The sequence below is a fragment of the Phaethon aethereus genome (genome assembly GCF_964289735.1).
Source record: "Phaethon aethereus genome assembly, chromosome: 5".
NCBI classification, from domain to species: Eukaryota; Metazoa; Chordata; class Aves; order Phaethontiformes; family Phaethontidae; genus Phaethon; species Phaethon aethereus.
In genome coordinates, this window is record NC_138579.1 from 8,075,391 (window position 1) to 8,096,594 (window position 21,204).

The 21,204-nt window shown below is 45.6% G+C and overlaps 1 protein-coding gene across 1 annotated transcript in view; it reads left to right on the forward strand.

Moving 5' to 3' along the window:
• The window catches only part of PRKCH (protein kinase C eta), a gene marked incomplete at its 3' end in the record, with an annotated part of 125,649 nt that overhangs the window by 44,497 nt on the left and 59,948 nt on the right, over positions 1–21,204 (forward strand). The window contains exons 3-9 of the mRNA XM_082000667.1: positions 8,692–8,842; positions 9,647–9,681; positions 11,166–11,254; positions 12,936–13,065; positions 13,980–14,107; positions 17,306–17,449; positions 18,179–18,352. Coding sequence (XP_081856793.1) covers positions 8,692–8,842; positions 9,647–9,681; positions 11,166–11,254; positions 12,936–13,065; positions 13,980–14,107; positions 17,306–17,449; positions 18,179–18,352 — 851 coding nt within the window. The remainder of the gene's footprint in view (positions 1–8,691; positions 8,843–9,646; positions 9,682–11,165; positions 11,255–12,935; positions 13,066–13,979; positions 14,108–17,305; positions 17,450–18,178; positions 18,353–21,204) is intronic.

The following is a 21,204-nucleotide window of genomic DNA, read 5'->3' on the forward strand; positions in this document are numbered from 1 at the left end:
GCTGATAATGCTGTTTCATACTCATGAGTAGGAAAACTATATTTTTATTTTTTTTTTTATTCAGAGCATCGTTGTTCCTTCTTATTCTTTCAGACAATATTGTCGGGTTGGCATCTTAAAAGATGAGCCCATGATTAATTAACATGGGTTTTCTGTCAAGTCCTAGAAGACAACCTAGCGCTGCCAGCACTAGCTGGCTCTTTCTCTGGTCTTCATACGGAACTTTATCCAGTTTCAGAGGGGAAAGCGGCAGCTGGATCAAATGTAAGTCCCAGCCTGTGTTTGAAGTGCCACATGTTTGCTTTGCAATGAGCCCTTCCTGGGATTTGAACCGATCTGGTTTTGTGCACAGACTGGCAAAAGCAGCAGAAGGACAGAAACTCTTGACAGACGTGAAATGGAAGAGAAACCCCATGCGGTTAACACAATCACCATGGATGCGGCTGTTTTCCAGCTGGCCAATTCATGCATCCAAGTGACTTTTCAACGCTGTGTTGTGTTTATAATGTTTTAATTAGTAAGGCTTCCTGTGGTTTTGACCATCCACGGGGTTATGGGGATAAAACTCCTGGTTAAAAGATACCAAGCCTTTGTAAGGGATTTTTGTCATAAGATATGTGTCTTCCAGCTTAGAAAATAAACCTCTTGGTTCATCTTGGCTTAGCCTCTGTTTATATTCAGTAGATGTGAGGAAGCCCACTGTAATGTAGTTGTCCTCTCAATATTTACCTACTGATGGCTGGAGGGGAGTGTGTGTGTATTCATTCCACCCCATTTACTTGATTTGTTTTTTATACTCTTTATCTAAAACACCCATTACAACTCAACATAAGGGCATGGGCTAGCTGAGCGTTTAACCTGACCTGCAGTCGTTGTTCAGTGCTTGTGAGAGGTCTGTCAATCCGCTATCTTGCTTTTTACAGTCTAGTAAGTTCAGCGATTGATCTCCGCTCTGTGCTGCGTGTCACTCAGTGCTATGGGATCTTGCTTGCAGTGCTCTCAGGGGAGCATAGGAAAATGTGTATACTATTACTGCTACTAATAAGAACAGAAAGGCTTAATTAAGTTTTAATCTATTAACATTATTGCTTTAAGGCTTTTTACATTTCTTTTTCTGAATATCTTTATTTCTTTCAAAGAAAAATCCCATTGACCTGTACGGGAGTATAACACTAGAAATTGTCGTGTATTGGGATGTACACGAATGACCCCTGTACTCAGCACTGGTGAGGCCGCACCTTGAATACTGTGTTCAGTTTTGGGCCCCTCACTACAAGAAGGACATTGAATTGTTGGAGCATGTCCAGAGAAGGGCAACAAAGCTGGTGTAAGGCTCTAGACCACAAGTCTGATGAGGAGCGGCTGAGGGAACTGGGGTTGTTCAGTCTGGAGAAGAGGAGGCTGAGGGGAGACCTTATCACTCTCTACAACTACCTGAAAGGGGGTTGTGGTGAGGGGGGTGTTGGTCTCTTCTCCCAAGTAACAAGTAATAGGATTAGAGTAAAACAGACTCAGGTTGCGCCAGGGGAGGTTTAGACTGGATATTAGGAAAAATTTCTTCACCGAAAGGGTTGTTGTCAAGCATTGGAACAAGCTGCCCAGGGAAGTGGTTGAGGCACCAAGCCTGGAGGTATTTAAAAGAGGTGTAGATGTGGCGCTTAGGGACATGGTTTAGTGGTGGGCTTGGCAGTGTTAGGTTTACAGTTGGACTCGATCTAAATGATTCTATGATTCTCTGACCTTTGCTGTGCCAGCATTATAGCAGCAGTTGATAGCATGACGGTGAGATTGATTTCCTATAGATGAGACCCAACAGGCTTTAACTACTTGAGGCAAATAGTTACACGCACAACACTTCATTCTGCAGCTCTTTCTCTTGTCTTACTGCTGTAGTTACGCCACCGCTGTAAGGATTTTCCGTCGTCCGTGTCGTGTCCCGTCCGTGTTCCGCCCCCACCCCACCCCCCACCCCGAATAAAAAATGGGGGAGAGTGAAAGGGGGGATCTCTGGCCAGGCGGGGCAGGATCAGGTAAGCTCACGGGGCAGGTGGGGCAGCATGATGAGGCCGCTGAGTGGGTGAGTGGTGTGCTGGTGTGTGCAGATGTCCTCAGATGGCTTGATGGGTTATTTATTCTCCTCTCCCTCCACGTGCATGATTTCCACTGCTATAAACACGTGTTAGGCATGAGTGGAGAGGAGAAAAGGGGAAGAGGCTTTTTAGTATTTAACTTTGTAGTTGCTTTTGCACATAGGCAGGCACAGTAAATACCCCATAGTTACAGATGTCCAAATTTAACTATGGATGTGGACAACTCCCTTCACTGTGCAATTACTTGCCCGTTTTTATAGCAGTATTTGGACATTTGAACCATTCACGGTGGTTTTTGCTTTACCAGAGATTAGAGGCTTTTAAAAGTCTGGGTCTCCTAAAGTGGTCTAGAGCTGCTTTGTTTTGTAAAATGTTCTCCTCGTGCAGAAGGAAAATATATATTCTGTAGGAAACTGGCCAGAATGCAGAACATGAGTAGGAAAATGTCTGTGATGACTCTGTAGGAAACTGGCCAGAATGCAGAACATGAGTAGGAAAATGTCTGTGATGACTTTACATCCTGTGACTCCTGAAGGTGAGAGGCACGACGGGCTGCCCTAGCTTCAATGCTGCGTTGATGGTTTCTGCACGCAACCTCTTGCCAGATCACATTGTAGATGGTCTCCTGCAGCTACGCCTGGGCCTGAGGTGTGTCAGAAGTTTATGAAGACCAAGTAGAGTGCTTGTGGGTAAGGATGAGGGGGAAGGCCAATGAGGCAGATATCCTGCTGTGAGTCTGTTACAGACCACCCAACCAGGATGAAGAGACAGATGAGACATTCTATAAGCGACTGGCGGAGGTCTTGCATTCGCTGGCCCTTGTTCTTGTGGGGGACTTCAACCTACCGGACATCTGCTGGAAGCATAACACGGCAGAGAGGAAACAATCTGGGAGGTTCCTGGAGTGTGTGGAGGATAACTTCCTGACACAGCTGGTGAGTGAGCCCACCAGGGGAGGTGCCTTACTGGACCTGCTGTTTACAAACAGAGAAGGACTGGTGGGAGATGTGGTGGTTGGAGGCCGTCTTGGGCTTAGCGACCACGACATGATAGAATTCTCGGTTGTGAGCGGAGTAAGGAGAGGGGTCAGCAAAACTGCTATTATGGACTTCCGGAGAGCAGACTTTGGCCTGTTCATGTCACTGATTGAGAGAGTCCCTTGGGAGACAGTCCTGAAGGACAAAGGGGTCCAGGAAGGCTGGACAGCCTTCAAGAAGGAAGTCTTAAAGGCGCAGGAGCAGGCGGTCCCCATGTGCCGTAAGAAGAGCTGGCGGGGAAGGCGACCGGCCTGGCTGAACAGGGAGATTTTGCTGGGACTCAGGGAAAAGAGGAGAGTTTATCACCTCTGGAAGAAGGGTCAGGCAACTCACGAAGAGTACAAGGATCTCGTTAGGTCAAGCAGGGACAAAATCAGAAAGGCAAAAGCCCAGCTAGAGCTCAGTCTGGCCACAGTCGTAAAGGATAATAAAAAACACTTCTACAAATATATTAACAACAAAAAGAGAGGCAAGGAGAATCTCCATCCCTTACTGGATATGGCGGGGAACATCGTCTCCAAGGATGAGGACAAGGCTGAGGTACTTAATGCCTTCTTTGCCTCAGTCTTTAATAGCCAGTCCAGGTATCCACAGGGTATTCAGCCCCCTGAGCTGGAAGATGGGGATGGAGAGCACAATGTACTCCTCATAATCCAGGAGGAAGCAGTTAAGGACATGCTAAACCACCTGGACACCCACAAGTCTATGGGGCCTGATGGGATCCACCCGAGAGTACTGAGAGAGCTGGCGGAGGAGCTTGCCAAGCCACTCTCCATCATTTATCAGCAGTCCTGGTTAACAGGGGAGGTCCCAGAAGACTGGAGGCTTGCCAATGTGACGCCCATCTATAAGAAAGGCCGGAAGGAGGATCCTGGGAACTACAGGCCTGTCAGCCTGACCTCTGTACCAGGGAAGATTATGGAGCGGTTGGTCTTGAGAGTGCTCACAGGGCACCTGCAGGACAACCAAGGGATCAGGCCCAGCCAGCATGGGTTCATGAAAGGCAGGTCCTGCTTGACCAACCTGATCTCCTTCTATGACCAGGTGACCCGCCTAGTGGATGAGGGAAAGACTGTGGATGTTGTCTACCTGGACTTTAGTAAAGCCTTTGACAGCGTCTCCCACATCATTCTCCTGGAGAAACTGGCGGCTTGTGGCTTAGACAGGTTTACTCTTCGCTGGGTGAGGAACTGGCTGAATGGCCGAGCCCAGAGAGTTGTGGTGAATGGCGTTAAATCTGGCTGGCGGCCAGTCACAAGCGGTGTTCCCCAGGGCTCGGTTCTGGGGCCAGTCTTGTTCAATATTTTTATTGATGGTCTGGATGAGGGAATTGAGTGCTCCCTCAGTAAGTTTGCAGATGACACCAAGTTGGGTGGGAGTGTTGATCTGCTGGAGGGTAGGAGGGCTCTGCAGAGGGATCTGGACAGGCTGGATCGATGGGCAGAGGCCAACTGTATGAGGTTTAATAAGGCCAAGTGCTGGGTCCTGCACTTCGACCACAACAACCCCATGCAACGCTACAGGCTTGGGGAGGAGTGGCTGGAGAGCAGCCCGGCGGAAAGGGACCTGGGGGTGCTGGTTGACAGCCGGCTGAACATGAGCCGTCAGTGTGCCCAGGTGGCCAAGAAGGCCTGTATCAGGAATAGTGTGGCCAGCAGGAGCAGGGAAGTGATTGTGCCCCTGTACTCGGCACTGGTGAGGCCGCACCTTGAATCCTGTGTTCAGTGTTGAGCCCCTCACTACAAGAAGGATGTTGAGGTGCTGGAGCATGTCCAGAGAAGGACAACAAAGCTCATGAGGGGGCTGGAGCACAAGTCTTATGAGGAGTGGCTGAGGGAACTGGGGTTGTTTAGTCTGGAGAAGAGGAGGTTGAGGGGAGACCTTATCGCTCTCTACAACTACCTGAAAGGGGGTTGTGGCGACGAGGGTGTTGGTCTCTTCTCCCAAGTAACTAGTGATAGGACAAGAGGAAATGGCCTCAAGTTGTGCCAGGGGAGGTTTAGATTGGATATTAGGAAAAATTTTTTCAGTGAGAGGGTGGTCAGGCATTGGAATAGGCTGCCCAGGGAGGCGGTGGAGTCACCATCTCTGGAAGTGTTCAAAAAACGTGTGGATGTGGCGCTTCAGGACATGGTTTAGGGGACATGGTGGTGCTGGATTAATGGTTGGACTTGATGATCTTGAAGGTCCTTTCCAACCTAGTGGTTCTGTGATTCTGTGAAGTTGCGCTGTGTGCTCCCTCCCCTTCTTGCTTGAGACAGCATCAGGAAGTGGGAAGAGTGGTACCCAAAAGAGCTGATTGTATATGACAAGTAATCCGGGCCTAGCTGAAGTCAGTCTCTTGCTTAGTAACACTTAGATTTGCTATAATTTAATGAGGTGAATACAAGCAAGGGCAAGGATCACCTGGAAGATGTGCAGCATCTGGAGAAATCAGCAGGGTAATGCAGCCAAGTAGTGTGGGAAAATGTGAAGTTTGAGGAATGTTTTGAAGATGAATGATGCTTTTTTACAAAAAGACAAAAGACTTGTGGCATGTGTTTTAATGAAAAGTGGGTCTGTAAGATTCAAGCCGTTGCACTGCATACGAGATATCTGTGGCTGGAGAACAGGAGATGGAGGCCAAATACAGCTCAGAGGAGAAGGCTCAAGGCTGTCTGTGGATGTGATCCACCAGTGCAGACAGTGTGGAGACTTTCCCTACCACTCAGCAAGTCCCTGGCATTTTTTGGTCTTCCTGAACCATTTCAAAATTGCAGTCTCTGTGAAGCCAGGCAAACCACAGGGACGCAGAACAGTGTCCCACTTGGTGGCTTTGCGCGCCACCTTCGAGTGTCCCCTGTTCCTGGTGCAAAGTGCTGGTTTGTTCTTGGCTGCGTGTGGGCTGCTCGCTGCATGGGAGAACACCAGGGGGGCACTTACCCCATGCTGATCCTTGAAGGGAACCAGAACAAAACCAGAAACTACATGAGCTAAATTGGGAACATATTCTCTTAAACTCTGGTAAATGTGAGTGCATGAACTTAAAGGGCATCAGCTGCTGGGCTTCTAATGGAGCAGCTGGTATGATGCAAGCCGGTAACTGGATTGCTTTTTTAGGTGATTTACTTACATGCTCACCACACACTCACAAACCCTGCTCTTCCTTTTCCATGCCTTGGATGTTCTCCTGTACATGCTGAACGCCAAGAGAGGATACTTTGCCAGTTAAGGTTTTTGGCCCTGGTCCAGGAAAACACTTAAGCATATGTATAAACCTAGATCAAGGAGATGTTCTCTTGAATTCAAAGGTGGGCAAATTCTGTAATACTGTAGGAATTTTTTTTGTTTTAATTCTCACATGAAGCTGCAGGAGGCTTGGTCTCAGTGACGGAACTGGCTCTTGATCTTTCGGGAAGAGGCATGAACTGGTTGACCTCTTCCAAGTTCTTCTCAGCGACGTTTCATACAGTGGATAATGAGGCTATTGAAATTGTGCAGTGATGATTGAGTGTTTGGAAGGGATATTAAACCTCGGCACATCAGCTCTCACTTCTGGAGATCAAAATGATATCTCATGTGTGGCAAAGAGGCAAATTATCTCCCAGCTGCAGGGTTCCTCCATCTTGCTGTCATGTGTTTCTGGTTGCCCACTGACAGAGGCAGGATGCTGAACTAGATGGACCAATGTTCTGATTCAGTTTGGCGATTCCTGTGGTCCCTTGAGTCCTGTTGACTTCAGTGAGAATTAAACACATGTTCAAGCACTCCTGAGGAAGGCAGGCTTTTCTGCGCCAGTGTCTCTGCCCAGCTGCTTGAAGCTCTGCAGTGAAGAAAGGAGGTTTCTGTTAAGTGCATGGATCAGCCCTACCACATCCTTTTTTGTGTTTTAATGGGAAATCCTAATTTATAGCGTGCACTTCTATTTTAAAAATAAATACAAGCTGTCTTAAAGTCAAGCCATGCTCCATGTTGCAGTTATTCCATTGGGTAGGAGGTTTCCAGTAGTGCCTGTGGAGGAGACGCATGTGCAAATAGCTGGGAGAACACAGCAGAAGAAAAACCAACCCTTGAGCTTTATGACTGGCTCTTCTTCTAAACTTGTGTGGCAAGAGTACCGAGAGGAATACATCGTATGGCTCATGGCCCTTTGAAGTGGCTGGGTTCAGTACTGACAGGATGGCTTCCCTTATCTCCACTCCTACAAAGAGGACCAGGAAATAAGCCTGTGATGTGGGACTCTTACATTTCAAGACTTGATCAGGTTGACCACTTTTTTTCTTTTTTTCTACCCGCCCCCCCCAGTGGTTAATCAACAAAGCTAGTTGAAAGCAGGGAAATGCTCTCCCCCTTTTTACGGGTAAATGAAGTGGGATGGTAACAGCTGTGTTTGGGTACTGCTGCTGATCCAGCGCTCGGGGATGATCAGTTGGGAGGGAAGTTTACAGACCGCCTGTCCCTTCCTGTGTCATTACATCCATGCGGAGGGTTGGTCTTGCATCCAGTCTGCGCTCAAAGCAAGAGTCCTGAGTGCGTATGCTGGAGCACACTCTCCTCTAGCAGACTTCAGTGTGTGTCCCTAAAATGCACTTGTTAGTAGGGCAAAGCAACTAACTTGACTAATGTTGCAAAGCAACTAACTCGAAAACTGCAGATTTCATTTCTTTCTTTTGAGGCGAGTGTGCCCCAGATGAGGCTTTGATCTGGGAAGCTCAGCTGAGTCTGACCTGGTCTGTGTGAGGATCCCAGAGACCAGCTGGCTGTGATTTGCAAGTCAGATGGCTGCTGCTACATGGGAATGGCTTTCTTGATCTTGACCTCAGTGCTGCCTTTAAGAGTGACTTGTTTTGTGTAAATTGAGCTTTGTTACAAAGTTGTTACATGGCTGAAGTAAACCCAGTATTAAAAAAAAAAATACTAAATTTTGGGACAATTCAGATTTGAATGCCAGCAATTCCTGGGTCACTGCTTCCCAGAACTTCAAAATATTATCTACCCTCTGGAAAATGAGCCCTTTAAAGAAAGCTGAGAGTAGCACATGTCAAACAACTAACAGTCCTTGAAGAATTAGACTGTGCCTGTTAATCCAGCACAGGAAGCAAAATTGCTAGAAATGGTTATACTGAAGTGTGGCATGAGAAAGTGGATAAACACCATTCACCGAGCAAGGCATCACTTTGGCTTGGTAAGCGGGGCACTGCCCCGTACGGGTGGTCAGGTAGTTGCACACAGTCATGTTTTCAGGAGTTACTGCCCAAAAAGCTGTGAGTTATAATAACTCATTAGACTTTAGCTTCTGGTCTGTTTACATCTTGTGAATTAATGAGTTAGTGACATGTCTCAACATGGGAGAGGAGCAAGAGAAAGATGGGAAGAGGCAGTTATTTCTAGATGAAGAATGTAATTTTGAGCAAAAGGGGCCTTTGCAATTAGCTTCCTCTGTCTTTCCTTCTTGTAGAGTGTTGTCCCCTGACTTCTAAAGCAGGGATGTAACCGTGGCCTTTGAAAGCATTTTCTGCCATAGCAAAACCAGGAGTAATAACTGCACATGATAATGTTTTGTTTCTTTTCTACTCTCTGCACAGGGACCCTCCAGAGGGATCGAATTTTTAAGAACCTCACGCGGAAACGCCAGCGGGCGATGCGAAGGCGAGTGCATCAGGTGAATGGGCACAAATTCATGGCTACCTACCTGCGACAGCCTACGTACTGCTCACACTGCAGGGAGTTCATCTGGTAAGAACTGCTGGAATACAGTGGTGTGGAGCTTCCCATCCTGTCGTGTTTTGGGGATCGACATTCCACCCCCATCCTGAATCAGTTACCCAGCACTTTACCAAGGGCCACCAATGTGACTCCCTCTGGCCATCGGGTTTAGCAGGGGAGCCTACTACAGAGAGGCCAGAGGTGATGTGTATCTTCTGTGCTGGAAGCAAACTGGGAGGGTGTGGGGATGGGGCAGTGTTCCTCACTTGTGAGCGCAGATGATATTTCACAGCGGGGGAAAATTAACGCCAGCAATCTGAAGAAACACTCCAGATGTTAACTTGAGTGGAGCTTTGAGATTACTGAGAAAAAAAGTTGCTTGAAAGACTAGAGAAAATGCCTGAGAACAGAAGAGCAGATGTGTGAGGTGTGGAGTGATATATGTGGGGGAGTAGGCAGAGCAGGGAGAAAAACTTAGATATGTCTCAAAAGAGTGTGGCGTGGGAGAGGTAATAACAGGGTGTGGGCTGCTGGGATCAATCTAGTAAGTGTGGCGTGTGTTGTAATAAAGTGAGGTATTTCAGAAACTAGAGTGAGGGGGAATATGGGGAATAACATGCGTGTTGACAGTCTGCCCTGTAAGCTATGGCCCTTGTAGTGCTTTGTTATGCTCTCACACCCCTGTGCTGAATTGCACCATTATTGCTGGACAGTTTTGCCCCGGGGATTTGGTCATCTGGGATCTTCTTGCATTTTGTCTATCTCTCCTGTAAATGATGCGCAAAGACAACTGCCTTTCTGATGTTAAATTATGTTTGTATTTGTTTTGGACAGGGGCGTGTTTGGAAAGCAGGGATACCAGTGCCAAGGTAAGGTGCTCTGTTCCTGCAGGGAGGGGTGTGTGTGTAGGATGTGCTGTCTCAGGAGCACTTCCCCTGCTGCTGGGACATCCTTGTGGTTAGAAGCCTCTCTGAAGTCACCACTCCTCTTCCTCCCCAGCCAGCCAAAACTGTGCGTTTGAGCAGCCGTCAGGCTGATGGCTTGCATGCCTGCAGGAGCAAACACCTACATTCATGCTAACACCTAGGGGTCTGTTTGCTGTGTTTCACCCACAGTTCTCCTGTGCAGATCCATGGAGTTGGAGTACATGTAACACCCAGCTATGCTTGAGACATCCAGGGTCCCTTCAGGACCACGTTCAGCTAGTGTTGGGACACAAAATACCCTACTGGAATGGCCAACCTCTTCCTTTCTCAAAGGAACAAAGTGAAATTAGGGATATGACTTCAAAGGGCAGCCTTGTGGGCCGGCACGGCACTTTTGTCTGAAAACATGTTTTGGCTGAACAGCTGTATAGGTATATGTGGTGCTTAATCATTGTTCTGTCTTTCCCTTTTTCTATGGTAAGATGAAAGAATTATTTGCTTCACAGGTGCATGGTCACTCAGTATAGCCTTCTAGCACAGCCCGTTTCTTGAGCAATATAACAGGGCACTGGTGTGCTCATATGAAATGAAGCTGCATGTAAACAAAATGTGTATCCTGCACAAAATCTTTGGGTGAAAGTTATTGATAGACTGTCCTGGATGCAAGCTTGAGTCAGCAACAAACAGAACAGTGTGGGATGCTGCAACACATCTGTAACTTGCAGCTTCCATTTAAAAAATCTCCTTATTGAGATAGTAGCTACAGCACTTGGTGGTGTCTACAGCGCACACTGGGTTATGGAGTGGAGGGATATAAGTTTGTTCCAGCCAAGCCAGCTTCAGACCTGGAAAGAGCCCAACTCTGCTTTAGGGCTGATTAGCCTTCTTGATGGGGACTACCTAATTAGCCTAGAGACAGCACCATTCTGCTGCAGTTATCCAGCTTCCCAGACCCAAGCATTGCACTGAGCCTCAAATGACAAACTGACCTGGGCAGGACTCACTTGGATAAGAAGCACTATGCCACTGAGATGTAGGGGTGGCTTTTGGTATCTCAGACCTATGTTCTCTAATGTTATTTGTGTACATTGTGAGAATTACTCTCCACTGGATAATTTCAACAGCATTTTTTTAGTTCATTCGAGAAGTTACACTGTTGTTTCTCTGTGCATCACCCATATTTTATATAGGGTGCTGTCTTCTAGGCTATATGAATGATCCAGTGCAGAATTTCTGTTGCAGTGGGTTGAAAATGCATTTCCAGATCTGTTAGGAGATTGTGGAAATTCCAAGCCAACAATTATTTTTCACATCTCTACGGTGTCCTGATGGTATAGCTGAGCCTTAAAAAAACCAGCTGATGGGTTGATGTGTTCTGTTCTAAGTCTTTCAGCAGCTCTTTTCAGCATGCCTCTTTTATTTCCTAGTATGCACCTGTGTTGTACACAAGCGCTGCCATCATCTAATTGTTACAGCTTGCACATGCCAAAACAATACTAACAAGACCGATCTTAAGGTAAAGTCATGTTGGTTATTTTGGGTCATCATAATTTGTGAACCTTCAGGGTTGTCTGGGTTGCTGGGGTTGTCCTATAACAGAATTTACTCTGTGATATCCTTATTCATGGATTTAAAAGTGAGAAAGAGTGATAGGGACATGCATAAAGGCCATGCAATATCATCTGGTTGTTCTTTTGTTAATGCCAATAACTGGCTGGACTACCACATAGTTTAGGAAGGCAGAGTGGCTTCATTGGAAGACATCAAGAAATAGCAAATCCACTGTCTTCCTTGGTAATATTTTGCATGATTAACTGTGGTGTCATCAAAATTTGGTGCCCGGTTCTTAATGTGGATTTCTCTGGCTTTAAAATCCAACCACTGGCCTTTGTTAATGCTTCTTTTTTCTTTTCTGGTAACTTAAAGTGCCCACTTAGTCATTGCTCCACACCTTTGCTCTATGAAATTATTTATGTGGTAATAAAGAACCCTTGCATAACTTGTGTTTCTGAAGGTTTTGTTTCTTGCTAGTTTTGGCTGTATTTGATGGGAGTAGCATCCCCACCTAAAACTGCCCTGTGCATTGCATGTCTTGTTTCTATAACTGGAAATTGTTTAATAACCGTGCAAGGAAAATTCAGTTGAAATATTTTTAATTGCGAGGTATCTCTGTATTTTATGCCATGCAGAATCCTTCTTGGCAGTACAGATAAACAGTTGCCTTTGCTCGTTATTTCTTGCCTCCAAACTGCTGAGCTAGGCTTCTTAAAATGACCCCTTGCCAAACCAGATGAAAATAAGTTAAAATGCTTAAGGCTAAAGTGCAAGTGAAATGGTGAGTCTCCTCACCCCCTTTTAGGATTGTGAAGGGTTTATAATGCATGTAACCTACTTTAAAAGAAGATAAAGGTGAGGAGGCACAGCTCACTTTAATCTCATTGTTTCTTGCAAGCCTGACTTTTCTTTGTGAAGTTGTGGGTTGCCCCTCAGTCCTCCAGGATCTGCATGTTGAGACACAAAATGGGAAGTAATGAAGAGGTTCAGTGGAGATGGGTTTCTTTCAGCCTATCTAACATTTTCTAAGGTGTCTTTGAGATCTGCATGATTCACAGTTGGAAAAGAACAAGGTTAAAAAGAGCAAATGATAAAGTGAAATGTGGGCCTGAAATGACTGTTAATAACAAGGAGGGTGAGAAGAGGACTGAGAATTTTAGGAGGAGCTGGGAAAACTATTCTATATTAAATTTAATAAAATCAGCAGTTTGACCTAAAGTTACATGTTTGCACGTAGTATGGAAGTTAATAATTTGAAAACTGGTTAGTTATAAAATGCTGTAGCTAACATAATTTATATGTGGCACTTCCGTGTGATATGTTTGTGATGAGGTAATCCGCACTTCCAATTCTAACTTGGTTTTAAGAATTTAAAATTGACTAGACAGCCCTTTTTGAAATCTACTTTGTCAGGCAGTCCAGCCTGCACAGCAAGGAAACCAGAGCAGGCTCACAGCAGGTGAGGTTGGTCACCCAATGTTCACTTGCAGTAAACCTCAGTGAGGTGATGGACTGGGACATTTTCTGGGTTGGAATTGTTTTTATCGTTTTGCACTTAAATCCCTGTATGTAAATGAACATCAGCTTATATGTATATATAAGTATTTGAGTTTTAAATCTGTTCTTTTCTTTTGTTGCTTCAGGTGACTGAACAGCGGTTTGGAATCAATATTCCTCATAAGTTCAGCATCCACAACTACAAAGTCCCAACTTTCTGTGACCACTGTGGTTCCTTGCTCTGGGGAATCATGCGACAGGGCCTACAGTGTAAAAGTGAGCAGTTTCTTACTGTAGCCTTTTCACAGAATACGTATATTTTTAGACTCGTGATGCACTGTGTGGGCTTGATTTGTGCAATCTTCAAGAGAAAGCTGAGCAATGAATATTCATCTTTGCAAGAGTTAAAAAAACACTGATCTACTTTTTCATCTCTGGCTTCCAGAAGGACTCTACTTCGCACTCTCAGCACAGTTTTGTTTAACTTGCATTGTTGAAAATATTCTTGGGTATCTGCTTCCTGTATTCATTTTTCCCTTTACCTGAAGGTTTTTCCTCAGCTAATGAGATGAGGCAACGAAAAGGCATCCAAGGGGGAAAAAAAAGGTCACTGCTTTAGGTTGATAACCTTGTCCGTCACACAGTTAATTGACAACAAAGCATGTCCTGGTGTTAATTTTTGTTTCAGTGATCCGGACTATAAAATCATGACAGTCTCTGTTTGCCTTCATCTCCCACAAGAGGGTGTATGTGTGTCTGTCAGTGAGAGCAAGAAAGATTTTAGTTTCCACTGAGCAATACGTCTTTAAAATTAGATACCTGCAAATGCAGGAGAAGTTTGTTGCAAATTCTCTAACATTATAAATACTAATTTTATCTGCAGGTGTAGCTGCAGCGGTATTTATATACCTGACAAATGTGCTTATGAACAGCTTCAGGCAATGTGGCATCATACTTAGAGAGTTTGGGGTCTATTACTGGTTTTCAGTTTACTCTCTTTTGAGAGTCCTAATTTTATTTCTGCTGAGATCAGTGGCAAAAATCCTTTTAGTTTAAAGACACAGGGTAAATCCAGATAGATGTATTTCCTGAAGCAGAATTGCTAAATTATTTCTCAGCAACAAATCCCTCCAAGTTATTTTAATTGTTCTTTTGCTTTTACTTTCCATCCCTGTGATCACCCTTGTCAGTCTGTAAAATGAACGTCCACATCCGATGCCAAGCAAATGTTGCACCAAACTGTGGGGTGAACTCAGCAGAGCTTGCTAAAACCTTGGCATGCATGGGTCTGCAACCAGGAAGCATTTCCCCAAATCCGGTGAGTCTTTTTCTTTTTTCTTCCCCCCCCCCCCCAATTTAAAATATTTACAATTGAGTCTTTATGTGGGTGCAGGAGAAGTCAGAGACTTCAGTTGTGGCAGATGGCAATGGGTGGTGGGCTGCATGAGTAGGTTGTTACTGTCTGTGGTTTGTGGCAAAGACTTTGCCTGGAAAATGGATGTCGTGTATGCATGTTTACCCCGACGGAGACTTTAGTCTATAGGTGTTGTTTTGTTGTCTGCTTATGTTTCACAGTGATGTGACTCCATTGACTCTTATCTGTTTGGCATGAATGAGAGGAGAATAAGACTCCAAACTAATTAACGGTCAATATAATTTATGCCATACCTTTTTTTACCTTTCCCATGAACACAAATATACTGTCTGCATATGTGGCTTGGAATAGAGCATAAGATGAGCTCAGCAAGAGGCCAAGATTCTCTTCTCTGCTTTGTCACTGTTTTGCTGAGTGATTTTGGGGAAACCATTTCGCTCTTCACCACAGTTTTCCCAGCTACAGTCTGTGGGTCCTGTTGACTCAACATCATCTCTGGTCTTTGCTGAACAAGTGTGGTGGATTGACCTTGGCTAGACACCAGGTGCCCACCAAAGCTGTTCTGTCACTCCCCTCCTCAGCTGGACAGGGGAGAGAAAATATAATGAGAAGCTTGTGGGTCGAGATAAGGACAGGGAGAGATCATTCACCAGTTACCATCATGGGAAAAACAGACTGGACTTGGGGAAAAATTAATTTAATTTATTATGAATCAACTCAGAGTAAGATAATGAGAACTAAAACCAAATCTAAAACACCTTCCCCCACCCCTCCCTTCTTCCTGGCTCAACTTCACTCCTCGTTTCTCTACGTCCTCCCTGCCCAATGGCACAGGGGGGACAGGGAATGGGGGCTGTGGTCAGTTCATCACATGCTGTCTCTGCCACTCCTTCCTCCTCAGGGGGAGGACTCCTCACACTCTGCCTCTGCTCTGGCGTGGGGTCTCTCCCATGGGAGACAGTCCTCCACGGACTTCTCCAACGTGAGTCCTTCCCACGGGCTGCAGTTCTTCACGAGCTTCTCCAGCCTGGGTCCCCCCACGGGTGCCGTCCTTCAGCAACAGGTCACGGCCTCCTTCGGGCATCCCCCTGCTCCGGCGTGGGGCCCTCCCCGGGTGCGGGTGGAGATCTGCTCCCCTGTGGAGCTCCATGGTGGCAGGGGCACAGCCAGCCTCCCCGTGGGCTTCCCCAAGGGCTGCCGGGGACCCTCTGCTCCGGCGCCTGCAGCCCTCCTGCCCTTCCTGCTCTGGGCTGGGGGTCTGCAGAGCTGTTTCTCTCACGTATTCTCGCTCCTCTCTCCAGCTGCTGTTGCTGTTGCCATTTTTTCCCCCTTATCTCTGCTCTCCCAGAGGCACTATCACCGTCGCTGATGGGCTTGGCCTTGGCCAGCGGCGGGTCTGTCTTGGAACCATCTGGCACTGGCTCTGTCAGACACAGGGGAAGCTTCTAGCAGCTTCTCACAGAAGCCACCCCTGCAGCTCCCCCGCTACCAAAACCTTGCCGCACAAACCCAATACACCAAGCCAGGGTCCTAGTGAGCTTGTTGCCAGGATTTGGACATCTGTGTACAATTTCTGCTTGTCAGTACTTAAGGCATCCTAAAAATCCAGCTGTTGTATATCTGAGTCTGTGCAGAGAGTTTAAAACACTCTAAGAGCTTGAGTAAAAATGCCCATAAAGGGTAATGGAAATCAGAGCTGTTATTTGATAACAAGTTTTCATCATGTTTTCTTTGCTAGTAGTTTTGAAGAGTGAGTTTGGTTGAAATCACAATAACCCATAGTAAAATGTTGGTATATTTATTTTTACTTGACCAAAAAGAAAATATTAAGACGCAAAACATACTCACCAGACCTGGTAAATCTGGTCATACAGTTAGTCAGCTACATTGGCTGACCCCACATGACACTGTATCAGCCTAGCCTGCTCTTTAGCTGCGCTGCCCCTTTTGATTCCAGTTGGTTTCTATCAAATGAGACTTTCCTGTCTTTGCTGTTCACGTTGTAGTAGTTCAGGGGGACAGTTATCCTGGGAGTTAGAGAGTCCCACACTCCCTTCTCAGTTGTACAAATCAGCACTTATTAGCATTTGTTGTTTGCATAATCTGCACATCAGAAGGAGATGAAACCAGGAAGATCTGTGCTTGGTGTTTAACAATCTCTTCTCGTTATTTGTGAGCTAAAGGCTCTAGGTAAGTGTTCAGATATGCTGCAAGCTTAAATTTGTTGGGAATTTTGCTGGGTGCTGTCCTGAATGCTCTTGGTTCTTTCCCCATGGCTGAGGTTGCCATTTCTGTGGCAGAGACACGAGTCTTCTGCAGGAAGAATTTTGCTTTACACCAAAATAGTCGCAAGGTGGAGCTCAAGAAGTCCGTGTAACTTTGGTCGGGCTAATAAACTGAGTAAGAGTGCTCATGGTTTATATGTGTACTTGTACCTGGAGAGCTGTGAACAGAGGGCATCGGAGGCTGACTCGATCTTCGTATACTGCAAAACCAGAAGCTCTAGAAATGTGTGCTAATACTGGTACAATTCCTGAAAATGCAGACACCTCACTGCTGGCGTGGGAATGAACAGCTTTCCATCGAATTTACAGCAGTGGAGGAAGCCAGCAGCCCAGCTGTGGGAAAGAAAAATATTTTGACGTTTGTGTCCCACTGAACTGGGCTTTGGGTAAGAGTCTTAAAATCATGGAGTACCCAAGGGATTCAGATGAAATCTGCTTGGGTTCTAGATCTCACCAGCACTTCGCATATTGCAGAAATTATGCAGTCTTCCTCACTCTGATGTTAGATAGGAGACTTGGATTTCCACAGTCATTGTCTTATTTTTCTGGGGAGTGAGGATGGAGAGAGGCAGACTTGCCTCTTGGATCTGCTGGGCAGTGAGTTTACAACTGAAAATGCCCAGGTCAGGAACCAGTGTTCACCTCTTGGCACAGCTCTGTGCAGTGCTGAGGTCAGCCAGTCACGCGTAACAGCTCTGCAGGGTGGTGGTACCAAGGTGCTTTCTGTTCCAGTGGCTATACAGTGCATCTGAACAGATCCTAAATGCCCAGGTTGGTAGGTTGACTATTTGTGTATGCCTCTGAGGCAAAAGTACGATTTCTATGCAGACTAATACTTACTTGCTTTCCTCCACAGAAACTGGTTTCAAGATCTACTTTGAGACAGCAGGGAAAAGGCAACCTGAAAGATGGCAACCACGTTAGTGAAAGTTCAGCGAGCAAACTTGGAATTAAAGACTTAACCTTCCTTCGTGTATTGGGAAAGGGCAGTTTTGGAAAGGTGAGAGTTATTCATTTCAGGGAAAACCACATTCCTTATTTAAGAAGCTCCAAGGTAGAAAAAGTTATTTCATAATGTGGGACACGGACTGTCCAGTGGAGTGTGCTTTGTGCAACAAGGTTGGTTACAAAAAGCAGGGAGAAAAGGGAAGAGAAAACAAGCTGACAGCAAAGTGAAGAATTGGATATCACAAAAAAGAAAAAAGCTAGCAACCAAAGGAACAGCTGCATGCCACGGCCCATGCCAGAAATTGCAAGTGTGTGCATTAGCATTCATTTGGGCAGCGTTTCTTGGAGAATGTAAAGACTTTAAAGGAAACAAGGCAGTGGTTTCAAATGAGGTGAGACAGGGTATTTCTTTCTCTGCTTTGCCACAAAACCAATGTGAAATGCTGCATTTGAATTCTATAACTGAGGAGGGAAGTGAGATGGATGGCACCGCTCAGGGGGTTTGCCCTGGCACTGTTTATGAGCTTCGGCCAGCTAGCCCCGCAGCAGACATTGGAGCAACATGTGTGGGCATTTCTGTTTGGAGAAGCCTGCTGCAGACAGTAGCATGTGTGTCATTGATTGGACACTGATGCCCATGCTAGCAGACTGACTCACTTGCATCCACAAGCCTGGTCATGAGATAACTGACCTTTCTAGTGTGAGAAAGTGCGCGAGACTCTGTGTTGTTCATAGAGACTGTGGGCTCAGCCCTTGCAATTCACCCTCCCCTTTGGTTTAGGTGATGCTTGCCAAGATGAAAGAGAGTGGGCAGCTCTATGCAGTGAAGGTGTTGAAGAAGGACGTCATTCTCCAAGATGACGATGTTGAATGCACCATGACCGAGAAACGCATCCTCTCCTTAGCAAGGAACCATCCATTCCTCACCAAGCTCTACTGTTGCTTCCAGACTCCTGTAAGTATAGCCCAGGCAGTGAACAGCCTTCCTCCTGACACTGGCTGGCCTGTTCAGGACAGAGGCACTCTCCTGTGTATTTGGTCGCTGGCCTGTTATAATCGTCCACCTTAAATCCAGGAGAAACCTCTCTGCTCAAGAGTGAACAGAGCACCCTGCTATATTCCATGTCTAATATCTGCTGGGCATTTGGCAAACAAAATCCTGGCTTGTTCTAAGCTCCCTAATAAAATAGTAATAACAGGGAAGCTTTCTTTGTGTCTTCCCTAGAAATATCTCTGTGCCGTTGAATGTTTCCAAATGCATATGCGCAAATGTCTACAGACCTGCAATGTCCTCCGGTTGGTGTGGGATCTCAGGCTCTGCTGTCTTGCTACCTGAATTTTAATAGGACTGTATTTGCATTGAATTATCTGCAAACTCAATGAATTGTACTTGGAAGCAGGGGTAGCCTCCTGTATTTACCAGCCTTTGTATATGTCTCAGAACTGAATGAAAGATCCTTTTGGGGTTATTGGGAAGGACCTTACTGACATGGGTGGACACTGAATCAGATCCATATACAGTTGGTATTTCTTCTTGTGTAGATAAGACAAATGATAGCATTGCTGTCACCTGTGGTCTGTATACCTCAGTGGAGGACTGCACATGTGCGGCCTGTTCAGCTTACAGCCTTCTCTGGTGTGTGATGTGGGTGGTGGAGGGAGGAGTGGCTGTGATGGAGGCAGTGGCCACAGCCGTGTCCCAGCAAGGTAAGTTTGGGAGTCCCTGAGCTAAGCTGTTATTAGGACCTAAGCATTTTCTGCAGTATAGCTCTTCCAAACTGCCTTGGCTCCTTTCCAGTTGCTATTTGTCCACAGAGTTTTTTTTCCTCTTAAAAGAGGCAGGAGAAACTTGCCCTTTTAATTGTGGCTTCACTCCTCCTACTTAAACCCAAAATACTGGGGAGGAAAAAAGAAAAAAAAAAAAAAGAAAAAAAAAAAAGGCAGACAACTGCACCCTGCCACCCACCCGTTTCTCTTCTCACTGGGGTGATGCAACAGCCAGCTATGGAGTTTAAGAGTTGTTTAACAGTTATGCTTGTTTAGGTTGGAGCCCTTGGGTAGACTCACGTAATAGAAATGAGGTGGTTTGGTTTGTTTTTTTTTTTATATACAGCTTATGTGGTTCACAGAGCAGCTGTGCTGTGTAGCAGAAACAAAACTTAAAGCTCACTGTTGTCACTAGTAACCAAGGAAACTCCTCTTTTACTTCATAATATGAAGACACGGGGCCCAAATCTGAATGGCTTTCCTGAAGTTCCCATGTAAAATATCAGAAAAGTCCAATATTGATGTGTGCTGTTTGAGGTCAGATGCGGGATAGCAGTGGGTTTTGCCACTCGTTGCTATGCTCTTTGCTATGGCTTTGCTTACTGAATGGCAATGTAGATGTGAAAATAGTAAGTTGTGCTTCTGGTCTGTGTAGAGTTTTTCCCATGAACTTGGGGAAATTTTAAGGTCATTTGCTAGTACCGTCTGTCATGTTCAAAAAATGAATGTAATCTGCTATGGGTGCAGACAAGGTCTTCTGGGCTGATGCAGTAATTGCAGAGTCTTTTGCAAAGGCGAAAAAGAAGGGGAGAACTCAGACTGTTTAGACTAGCAAATTGAAAGCAAAAAGAGGATCTGATTGATGTCTGCAGATGTCGAACACTGAGGAGGGAAACAAAGCTGTCAAGATGCTGGCTAAGATTAAATGAGTCTAGACTGGCCATGGATACAGTTAGACTGGAAATGAAAAGGAGGTTGCTAAACACTAGAGCAACCTGGAACAGGAATTTCTGGACCAGCTTGTCATCAGAGGAGCGGAGGGAAGAAGCCCTTTGTCCTTGCTGCCCTGAACGCAGAGTTGGTCAGTCTCTGAAAGGGTGCCAAGGGAGTGGAGCTTCTCATAGCAGGACCCTGCTATTTCCAGTCTTTCCCAGGTTCCTCTTTTACTTGAATATCCCTTTGCTTCATTATCTGGATTGTCAGTAACAGAAAACCACTTCCCTCCAAGAATAACAAAACAAGAAAGGGAAGCGTTTACAAAAGAAAAACTAGGTTTCAGACTAATGTGGTTCATCATGACTTTTGTCTGTTCTGCACTCAGTGACACCCACCTCAATCCAGAATAACCAGGTGTAAATTGCTTATAAAAGCATAATTAAATTCCTTTGCTATAATAGAGAAGTGATTGCAACAGCAGGGTATTCACTGGACTGAGTCCTTCCAGGAGCGCTTAACCAGGCTGATACAGTACTTTGGGTTTCTGCTTGTTCTTTACATGGCATTGGGTTAGTCCCTCCATTAACACAAACCTGGCAGAAAAGAATATGTGTGTGTGTATATATATATATATACACACACACATATATATATGTGTTAAAATAAAACAGTAACCACTTATTCAAAATGTCGGCCTTCCGCCATATTTAAAAATACCAAAGCCCTTTCTTGTGCTTCGAGTCGGGGGGAGGGTTACACAAAACAATGCCTAGTTTCACTGGCAATCACATGGAAACCACATCACATGTATCACACTAACAGCCCAAACTCTAAAAATGTGATATTAACAGTTCATGTTATAAAAAACAACGCATGACTCCAGTCTGCAGTGGAGATCAGGGATAAATAATGACCTAGTGGGCCTGCCTTTAGTAATTTTTCAAGAACTAGCCATTCTGAGGCCTCATCATTTGTCAAAGCAAGGTCAGAGCCTGATCCCATAAAGTGCATTAAGACAGGCTGGGACTAACTGGCAGGGTCGTAGCCCAGCTGGAAGATACCTGGGGCTTATGGTAGGTGCCAAGTTCAGTGTGAGCCAGCAGC